This window comes from Silurus meridionalis, chromosome 18 (assembly GCF_014805685.1).
Source record: "Silurus meridionalis isolate SWU-2019-XX chromosome 18, ASM1480568v1, whole genome shotgun sequence".
Taxonomy (NCBI): Eukaryota; Metazoa; Chordata; class Actinopteri; order Siluriformes; family Siluridae; genus Silurus; species Silurus meridionalis.
The window spans coordinates 10,434,178-10,445,889 of record NC_060901.1 but is presented as its reverse complement, the minus strand read 5'-3'; the positions used below and the strand labels follow the sequence as shown (position 1 = coordinate 10,445,889).

General features: G+C 35.0%; 1 protein-coding gene across 1 annotated transcript; it reads right to left on the bottom strand.

Annotated features, from left to right (window-relative positions):
• Window positions 1-1,350: 1,350 nt before the first annotated feature.
• Window positions 1,351-11,544, bottom strand: tnnt2e (troponin T2e, cardiac). The gene is made up of 12 exons (XM_046874044.1): window positions 11,419-11,544; window positions 10,014-10,064; window positions 9,897-9,904; window positions 5,055-5,076; window positions 4,910-4,970; window positions 4,141-4,257; window positions 3,966-4,043; window positions 3,758-3,871; window positions 3,265-3,377; window positions 3,055-3,145; window positions 2,494-2,531; window positions 1,351-1,533 (listed from the first exon to the last, which is right to left on the bottom strand). The coding sequence occupies exons 2-12, from the start codon at window positions 10,049-10,051 to the stop codon at window positions 1,488-1,490; spliced, it is 726 nt and encodes a 241-aa protein (XP_046730000.1). The 5' UTR covers window positions 10,052-10,064; window positions 11,419-11,544; the 3' UTR covers window positions 1,351-1,487.
• Between the last annotated feature and the right edge of the window lie 168 nt (window positions 11,545-11,712).

Sequence of the window (11,712 nt, the reverse complement as noted above, 5' to 3'; positions counted from 1 at the left end):
CTCTTCTATAATGTACTATAAATTAGGTTGCTTCTTATTGTACTACAGTACAAGTTTCACTAAACTGGAACTTTGAAACTTACCCTACATAAATTAAGCACATTACAGAGTCATATTTTCTATTTACTTATTCTTTTTTTTTAATATTAAATCATAAATTAATGGTATAATGGTATAACATTTTATCTTGAACTAATGCAATATTTATTGTTGCCTTTCATAGCGAAATGTTTGGGCACCACTGCTGTATAGGCTACACATCACAAAACCAGTCTGAACACATTTGCCCTTATGAAATATTCAGTAAAGTTCTCAAAGTTATCAAGACATTTTCAAGAAAAAAACAAATTTATTCTTTCTTTTTTCCTTAATTTGTGATGATATAACTCTGCAAGCCATCCAAAGATGTCACTAGCATGGATCCCAAATAACTACATGTTGTGTTTTTGTGAATTATATAGTTTAATATAAAACTGCAGCACTTATTCGAAACTTTGAACAAATGAGATGGGTTCAAATATTTTTAAATTGTAAAACACAGTTTTTATGTTGAAAAAAAAAAAGGAATAAATGTCAGTTATAAATTACAGGATAAAACGTGGACATTTTGATCTGCTCAGAAATATTTTTTATAAATTTGTTGACTCATGAGCATTTCAAATCATGTTTGCATTGAATTATACTTTGCAGTAAACAGTGTTTATTCCTTCTTATTTTAATCTCATACTCTGAAGTTCTTCATGTGCTATTCTGTAAATATATTATGTAACTGAATGTAACTAAAGCCTGTTGTAAATTAGTCTGATTACTATAAGATACTGATTACTGATAATCCCTATGGCTTTTTAGTTTTAATGTAGAATCATTATTTCTGATGCAGCTCCACTGGTTTAAGAAATAAACATACATATAGATTTATTGATCCTTGATTAGAAATGCTATGTGCTACAGCAGTATAGAGTAGTATGCCTGCTTTAACTGGGGTATTGATTACCTCATACTCTGCTTTTGTTTATTAAAACTGTAGCTTTAAACACAGTTTTCTTTCTTCTAGAGTCCCTGCAGTAAATATTGGGTTAAGACATGATTTTTCCAATAGTGGTAAACAAGAGTGGAGAGAATGACAGTAATAATGTACTTGACCTAAAGTTCTGAACTGTGACACCTTCAACTGCTGTAGATAAACTATTTGAAGCCCTTAGTCTCCCCCATGCCCCAGTGTAGATTTGTACCCAAGAACTGCTATAAAAAATAATAACTATAAAAGACTGTGTGCAAATCAAATAATTGTTAGTTCGTGATGCATCTCTTTGCATTAAAAAAGACAAGCAGGGAGAAAAGAGGTACAACAAAAGATCTCTTTACTGTATTTCTATGAGCTACATGTGCGATCGAACAATCGATTAGTTGCGTGTGATTGTTGAATGTGTTTTGATGGCACAGATTTCGTCTTCTGCATTCCTGGTGCACCTCGTGTGGTTGGGTGTTTACCTCAGCCTGCCACCCACCTTGCCCTTGCCACGACCCTTGGCACTGCAGAAGAAAGAAAAAAGCAGTGAATACTTATCTTGCCGGAGATCTTCCCTTGAAGATTCTTGTGGATTAATAATATTTTGACATTTTGATTGCCCTTGATACTGAAACCAATCAAAGGATAAAACACTAGAAAGGATGTTCTTTATTGAATAATAATAATAAAAAAACAGCAAGATGAAGCAATCCTGTTTAGATACAATTTTTTCGAAATAGTAGGAATTAAATACAGAGCATGTATGTTACATTAGATGGCACTCGCAACAGAAAGCCAAAACCAAATTAATATTTATACATGCAGAAAACAGAAAACACACCACTCTATTTCACACCGATAAAACAACCACTGTGTCCTTATGACCTTCTATGAACCGTTTCCAAATATTAATTTGTTAATTTTTGTTTCTTACAAAAGTAGATTAGTTTCTCACTATAAACTTACCGTTTCACCTGAAGAGCCACACCTTTGGCCAAACAACAAATCCGAATGCCCAGACTTTTTCTAATGACTATTTTTTTAAGCAGGTTTTGAAGCTCTGTATTAAAAGTACAATAGTCTATAACTTGTTGATCTTAATTTGTGCAAAGATTTTACACCGGACAATAATGCAGGGAATAAATAGAGCCACTAAACTGGTCATATTAGGATTATATTTACAAATCCTAAAGATTTTTCCCTTGAATTTGGGATTGAGCTGGATCACATGCTCCGCGCTCGCTCCTCTGGGCATCTTGTGGTTTCAGAGGGTGTGGGCCGATAGACTTGCAGTCCTGAGTGTTCATATTCAATGCGTAGGTCAATTTAAATTTAATTGCAAGCCCATAATAAAATAATTCATATGCACTATATAGAATTATTGACTAGCTTGGTCCTTAATGACAAAAATATCAGGTGTTACTGCAAGCCCATGGCCTTTTGACCACCAGGAAAAAGTGACCAGTGTGGCTCAGAGGACTTACCTCTGGTGATCCCTGACTCGAGCCAGAAGCTGAGTGATCTGTAAGGGACACATATGGAAGCCTTGCTAAGCACAAAAAACCAACACAAAATATCGCGGAGTGCAGCGCGGAGGAAGCCTGTGGATCCAAGGATGTCTGCATTCTCACAAGAAGTCGGCCCTGACCGAACCCTACCAGTCACACCTGCCTTTCACTTGCAGCTACAACCGAACGAGCAAGCCTCCAGACCCGAGATAAGGAGTCAGACCACAGTTACTGACAGCAGGCTACACAAGAGTGAGATCACGGTCCTCACAACCAACTACTTACAACTTTTGCTGCTCATTGATTCGGGACTGAAGAAGCGTAATCTGCAAGCAAGGGACAGTTTTAGACAGGCACTTTAATAAGGCCTGTGTGCACTGCGATAAAAATGGAGTCTTGATTCCAGCTATTTGACTGGTGGTAACCTCTTTATCTGTTAATGTCGTTTCAATTCATAACTGATTCAAACTGCATCACGATATAATGCAAACGTTATAGCAGTTTTAAAATTCAGGTGCAGGAAATTGAAACACTTACATCGTATTTCTGCCTCTTAAGTTTCTCGCCAAGGTCAAACTTCTCAGCCTCCAGCTCCATCATCCACTGCCACAGCTCGGTGGCCTTCTCCCTGCAGAATCAAGTAACACACTCAGACACCGGACATTTTCAAAACCTGATCCACGAGCTCAATGTGCCACTGAGTGAAACTCTTGTTGTGCCAGAGGGAGTCAGAGGGCAATGGCTCACTTTAATTTATCCTCAGAGAGATGTTCGATGTTGAGTGGCTTTCTCCTTTCAGCCAGGATCTTTCTCTTCTTCTCTCTCTCTGTCTGTTTCTTTGCTCCTTTACGACCCTCCATCTGTCAGAAAAGAAACGTCAAGATAAGATTCACAGTCTTTGACACATCAATTGAATATCAAAAGCATTAGGAAGGGCCAATTACTGAAACATGACAAAAATAATAATAATAGAATTGACTGAGCCATATAATTATATAAAAATGATTCATTTGGTTTCACATTTTTTTCTATTACATTACATATATTACTCTCTCTCCCTCTCTTCCCTGTAATTTAATACCAATCATTTATACAAGAATTATGCATTTATATCTGAACCTCAAACATTATCAGCAATACCTTTAAACAAACCTGCAGCACTCAGTCCTTTGAATAACACCAGATAACTAACTATATTTCCTACAGAATGAATCACTATTACTATATCTGTAGTTCTGACCTTCTGCTGTATTCCACCATACTGGTGTGTCATATTGGTGAGAGCCTTCTTCTTCTTGGCATCCTCATCCTGCTTCTTCCTCTGTTCTTCCTGCTCTCTTCTTTCCTTCTCCTCCTGTAAATAATAGACGATAGATTTGATCTTTCACAAATCTGTCACTTATCATCTTTTCTCCCCAAGTGATTGGTCGGAAGTAGATGTCACTCACTGCCAGACGGGCCTGTCTTTCCCTTTCTTTCTCATTTCGGATCCTGTGTTGTTCCGCTCTCTCCGCACGGCGCTTTTCCTGCACACAGTTTCATTCCCAGTGAGCAGCTTGTTTCTAGATAGTCCTGCAAAACCAGACCATAAGCTGTCTAGGATGTTCTGTCTAGCATACTTACAATCCTGTTGACCAGAGCAATGAGCTCCTCCTCATCGTTTTTTCTCTGGATGAAGTGAGCCTCAATCAGGGACTGCAGCTCTGAAAAATCCTTTTCCTGACGCTTCCTGTGAATGTCCTGTCACACACAAACGTATACACTATATAGCTATATACACACACATACACTTGAATTAATTATATATATTAATATCGGTTGAACTGTGGCATGTTACAGAGCTTTGACTTTAACCCAGCTAAACACCTTTGGGATGAATTGGAATGCTTGCTGATAAATTTTACAACACCCTTGTAGTTGAATGAGCACTAATCTCCATAAGCACACTTTAAAAACTAGAGAAACTTTATCCCAGAAGAGGGATTTACTATTATAACAGCACATGGAGACTAGATATGAAATGAGATGTTCAAAAAGCACTAATGAATTTTTTGGTGAAACGTCCACTGGTGTAACTTAAGTTGAATTCAAAGTTATTCTTGGACCCTACATGCTTTGTTGGAGAAAAGTTCAGGAACAAAAAGCTCTGTAGTTCTAATAAATAAATACAATGGCTACAAAATGGTTAAAAATGATTGTCCATTAAAAATAAGCATGTACACCTGTGTGCAGAGAAGCATCTGAGAACAAAACCACTTCAAACTTTAAGGCTGAAAGACTACAACAGCAGATGAGTTTTCAGTCTTCCTATGCACATTGTATGCTATAGATACATTTTATAGCAATCAACTGGATATATTGTACATGTATGTATCAAGTATAATAAACTTACATCAAAGTCCACCTTGTCTCCTTCAGGAATCTTTGGAGCCGCAATGTTTTGCATGAACATCCTAAAAAAATGTTAATATTTAATCACGGTCAATGGCATAAGAAATATGTCGAAAATGCAATCAGTGAAAACAAAGAAGTCTTACTTTGGCCTTGGTTTCGTCTCATCTAAAACAGGCAATGACATTTGCATTAGTATTCACTTTAGCATTGGAATTAACCAATACTGAATAACACTTGTTTTAAACTGAATAGAAAATTTCTGTACAATGCATAAGATTAACAAACTGAAATATAAGGTTTAAAGTGATAAATATTAAACTATGTTGCACTATATTTGGCAAAAGTAAAACCTAATAAAGAAAAAAGAAGCTCTGAGTTACCTGTGGCCTCCTCCTCAGCCGGGGCTAATATTTACAACAAAAGATATTTATTTAGACACATCATGCACATGTCACAAATGACAGAATCTCGTAATGTATAAATAACACATTTTCACAAGTATTTAAATCTGTAAAGTGTTACTTTCGAGATTATTGGCAACCCAATGTTCTAACCGGCGATGTTCTAACACTTATAAGAGAACACATAAATGCTGTGCATTATGGGATGCAATATGTCTGGCCAAACATTTGTTGTGCATTCATGACTTACATGCAAGAGCCCAGCCTGCCCCAGTGGAATAGTCAGCATACATTATAACATAAGTACATCTAGCAAAATCTAGTTTTGTGTGTGTGTGTGTGCACAATTTATAGAAAATGATGAAATTATGAAAATGATAATTATAGAAATAGAAAATGTTGTTAATTGAATGTCAATATATCCAGGATTTATCTGAAATATTTAGAATGTAATAAAAAAAAAAATCTGTATTTTATAATAAAGGCTTAGAATCCTAGCGTTTTCAAGTTGAGTAGAAAATCTGTGCTGTTACCTTCTGCTTCAGCTTCTGGTTCTGGTTCTAATATAAAAAATAAAACCCATGAAAAATGTGTATAAGACTTGGAAAATGTAATTATTTTTAATGAATTATAGACTACTTTTGATGATGGATAACAAAACAATGCCATGACTGTTATGTAATGAAAATGGGAAAAGGAAGTGGGTGTATAAATGTGTTGTTACCTTCTACATCAGCTTCAGGTTCTGATATGAAAACATGAAAAATGCGTCTGAGTTGTGAAATGTAATTTTGAAGATTTTATTGCACATTGAAATGCTATGCACTACTTTGTACAGTAAGAAGGATAGCGGAAGAGTGTTCAGTTTTGTGACAAATGTGTGATGAAAAAAAGAATAAAAAAAACAAGTGTATAATTGTGCTTTTACCTTCTACTTCAACTTCAGGCTCTGATATGAAAAAATGAAAAATTGCATATAAGACTTGTGAAATGCAATTTTGAAGATCTTATTGCACATTGTAATGCACTGTAGACTAGTATTTATAAAGAATAGCAAAACAAAGTTTAATCTCAGAAAAGAAAAAAATGGGAAAAGATGGAGAGTATATAATTGTGCTGTTACCTTCTTCTTCAGCTTCAGGTTCTGATATGAAAATATAAAGAATAAATGTAAAGATAAAGTTTTAGAAATGAAGTGTAAAATCTGAAGAGCAAGTGTACTTCCATGTGTTACATGATAATTCAACTGTAATTAATAGTACATTTTATAAGCATCTATGAATTTTGAGACTTTTGAATTCTTTTCCAAATTTTTGGAAATGCCACGTCTATGCATGCAGTGAAAAACAATAATGTCTACGTGTGTATAAAAATAAGTTATTATATACATTGGGTGGCTAATGTCAGATCCACTGACTATATAAATAAATGGCTGCAAATACAAATGTGAAATATAAGCTAGATGCATATAAAAAGATGTAAAACATGTGCTTTACCTTCCACTTCAGGGGGAGGAACTATCATAAAAAATAGGATTGATAACTCCAGTAAGTAAACATTTAAATCTCATTAAAAACATAAAAAAGGAAGAAAACATATTGCACAACTAAAGTGTTTTTTGTTATGTGGAACTAAAACGATCCTACAAACTGTGTGTGTGTCACTTTTCAAAGCATGCAGGATCACTACAGATTGATTGTGCAGTGTTATTTCATATAAAACAACACCTTAAAATCCTGGATTGAAGTGTGACCATTAGTTACCCAGAAGTAACAGGTGCAATGAAAGGGATGTTACCGGGAAGGATTGTGTGTGTGTGTTCAACAAAACACCAAATGAGCGTACAAACAGATCGATGTTACCCGAACACTTTATCAAGGATGAAGAAGTGACTAATGTTAAATGTGTGGACACAAACATGCAGCTTCACAGCAAACTTACACAAAACCAAAGCTTTTACCTTCTTCACTGTTCTCCTCCAATACTGAGTGGATATAATTGGGATTAAATGGAAGATTAAGCACATGTTCAATTTATGAAAGTGCAACTACAGATACACTAGGTCTAAATTATAGTCTTTCACACATTATGGTACTGTTAGACTGCTAATAACAGGCTATATTAAATTGTAGGACTATATACAGCTCATACATTTATCACCCGTGTCAGAGATTCACACACACATCATGAATATTGAAACAATTTTTCTATTGTTTACTTTTTCTGAATTAATAGAGGAAACTGAGTCTGTATATCTATATTTCTCATGAACTGTTGTATAAAACCCAAATATGTAACATGCTACAAAATATAATTTTCTAAAATAAATAAATTATTTATATCCTCAAATGTATTATTTATAATAAATCCAGTATAATATTAAAATCATATAATCATATAATATAATCATATGATCAGATACAAAATATATAACGATATAAATTATATACAAAATATACAGTTTATAAATGATACATTTTGACCTCAAATATTTTTCAGTTTTGTTAAAGGAGATAAAATTTAGTGTAGACCCCATTTCTGTTTCATATATATATATATATATATATATATATATATATACACACACACACACACACACACACACATATACATACATACATAATATATATATATATATATATATATATATATATATATATATATATATATATATATATATATATATATATATATATATATATATATATATATATTCAATATTATTATTATTTATATAGTTTATATTATATGGAGATTTATATATTGTAAACAAAACCATATAGTGAGTCCCAGAATTATTGGCACCCTTGGTAAATGAGTACATTTCTGTCTGAGTAAATGAGCTTAATTAATTCCATTAATTTGACCAGATTTTCAACTTTAATCGAAAAGAGAAATATACTAATATACATTCTGTGTAGACTTCTAAATACACTATATGGACAAAGGTTTGTGGACACCTGACCAAAAGATTTGTATGTGCTTTTCAAATTTTCCATTCCACATTTAATTTCCATTTGCTGTCAATAGAACCGTCACTGCTCTGGGAAGATGTTCCAGCATATTTTGGAGTGCGGTTGTAGAGATTTGTGCTCATTCAGCCACAAGGGTGTTAAATAAAATCAGGTTCTGATGTACAGTGAGGAGTCCTGAGGTGCAGAAAGCATTCCAATTCATCTAAAAGGTGTTCAATAAGGTTGAGCTCAGAACTATATAGCAGGCCACTCAAGCTCTTCCAAGTCAAACCATGTAAACCATATCTTAATGGAGTTGGCTTTGCGCACAAGGGCATTATGCTGGAACAGGTTTGGGTATCACCTGGTACTTCATGGAGTCCATAATGCTATCACTCCTGATCCTCAAAAGTATATAACATTGTGGATTATAATTTTTTTATGTAATGTTTTTATACCAAATCCACCTTGTGTGATGCCACAAAGCTCAATGTTTTTCCTCATCTGACCAAAACACTGTTCCTAATGAAAGCTTCGGTAGTTTCTAGCAAAACCCCAGGTGCTTGTGTTTATGGTCAGATGAAAGAAATGTTTTTTCTCTAGCACGCAATTCAAATAGCATGTTGACCTGGAGATTGTTTCTAATTATAGATTTGCATAACATGGTTGCACAGAGTCTCTGAATCTACAATTAGATACCATTTTTATGCCAACAAACCTTTTGAAGAATTTCTTTCAACCATCTTGGATGCACCACAATGATCCTTGAAGACATTTTGCCTCTTTAATGATCCTTTTCAGTGTGTGGGAGAAAAAAAACGCACTATGCCCTCAGGCAGGTTCATTACAGCAACGGTTGTTTAACACTTTTTAATTATAGCCATAACTGTGGGTCTCGGGATTTTTAAGAACGTAAGCATTTTTATAGCCATTGCCTGATATATGGAGGTTAGCTGAGCTTTCTCTCATTTCATTTGTGTATTTTATAATCCTTCATGTGGACGAATGATGATGAGAATTTGGTCACTGTGCCACATTATATTTATACTTTTGTGAATTGAGTCATTTAGGACTTAAATAAAGAGAGAACTTAAAGTATAATATATAGTTAAACATGTGCCAATTATATTTTCTAGGGATACCAAATAATTTGGAAATTTCTTCTGAGTTCTCACAAATTTTCAGCATAAGATGACACTCATTCTTACCAAAGGTGCCAGTCATTTTGGAGCTGATTTACACATACACATTTGCTCATACACCATCTAGGTGAAGTAGTGTTAGACAGAGATACACATAGTTCACTTGCTCTGTACTACAAGATATATTTAGACCCTTTATGGGTTTTTCATATTGACTGTTCCAGTATAAACCCTATAGTATTTTAAACCAGAGATAATATCAGATAGAACACATTTACAACATCTACCTATTAAGTCTATGTACATTTTATACATAATATATTATTAGTACCGTTTATGATTACAGAGGAAAATCTAAAGCCACATCAAGCTTTATCTCTGTAAGGGAAGACTCTTAATACATGACTATTAACTAATAGACAAATAGCTGATAATCAGGCAAGAGATCAAACAGAAAAGATTTAAAGTGAACTTTCCAGCATTCTTACCTTCTTCCCTGTGGAAACACAGCAGATACACAGAAAAAGAAATATGGTGAGAAAAAAAAAAAAAGTTATATCACAGACTGATCTAAAATCATAACACAGCAGTATGAGGATACTTACATCAGTTCCTCCTCCACTATTTCCTCTGTATCAGCCATGACTACACAGTTCCTAAGTGCAATAAGACACAAATGTATGCTAAAATTCATATATCTGAATTGTTCCACAGCTTTTCCTAATATTTGTGCATATTTTGTAGACAAACTGGTAAATCCTTTTGGTGAGCTTTACAGTGTACTATTATACAACGGCCTGTTCAGATTGGTTCAGGTCCTGTGGGCATGACTGAAATCATGGAGTTTCTTGAAAAAAGTATTATTAGATTACCTTCACAAATTCACTATTTGCAGGTTTAACAAGAAAGAATGCCGATCTAAAAACCGACACGGCACACAGCCTTTCTGACGTGATAACACCAAGTAAATCAGCTCGCTACAAAAGAGTAAGGGGATGGTGTTGTAGGCTTAATGAGAAGGGGTTATTTTTAAGAATAATAAACGATGGTTTGAAACAGGTGCTATTTGTGCTTACAGACAATGAACTTGGCTGATCTCATCCAAGCCTCCCACACATTTGCACAGTAAATCAAGTTTGTCCTTGTGGTCTATTTTTGAAACATGCATTGTTTGGTCAGTTCAGTGTACCTACCACACACACACACACACACACACACACACACACACACACACACACACACACACACACACACACACACACACACACACACACACACACACACACACACACACACAGCTGTCTTTTCAGTTTAGTGCTGAAGATGTTATTGTTTTTATGTCTAAGTACTAGTGAACAGATCACCATACTCTAGTGAATTAGGTATGTTTGACTCATGTGATTCATGATTATGGTTCCTAAAATATTGTGTTAAATCACTTTGGATGCATATCATTGCTCTTATTTGCACTGTAGTGAGATTGAACTGAAAGATATACTTGAAAGCCAATAAATATTATAATAAGTTGAATGCTATTAAAAATGTGAATCTAATAAATGCTAGATCAGAGTAACTCGGGCATAATCCAGCCTGCCTTCGCAGTAGATCAAGCATCTCTTAGAGGTATTAGAAAATGTATACTTTACTAAGCCACTTCTGACACGGACCGGAATATCAAAGGACTGCTAGTAGTCGGAATGGTGAAGATAATTCCTGCATTAAACAGTATTAAGTGAAAACCCCAAAGCATGCTGGTCTCGTCAGATATCAGCACAAGGCCATGCCACCCGCTTGAGCTGGAACGCAATACAGAGCTAAACCTTTGGCCTTGGCACTCACAATTTTTGCAAAGCTTTTTGGAAGTGTTACATAAACAACATTTGAATGCAAGCCAATAAGAATGCAGCTGAAGTGCTGTTTAAGTAACGATCATTAATCCGAGACACACGCTTTAGTCCAGTCGGTCATTCAAGATAATATTGAAAAGAAGGACATCTTTCTGAATCTTACCTGAGACGTCCACAAGGACAGAGAGGATCTTATTCTCAAGGGTCCAGGACACAGTATCCAGCAAACTCTAACGCCACTCACCTAATACAGACCTGTTTGCCCGTGTGACCTTTGTGCTGCTATCTGATTGGACAGACACACTGGGTCTATTGTTAGGGTTTAGGGGGAGTGGTGCATATGACAATCAAAAAGTGATAGAAGTTTAGAATGTCGTCATACTTACCATCGGTTTGCTAGGCGTACACACACACACACACATACACACACACACGGCCTAAAAAAGATTGTACAAAT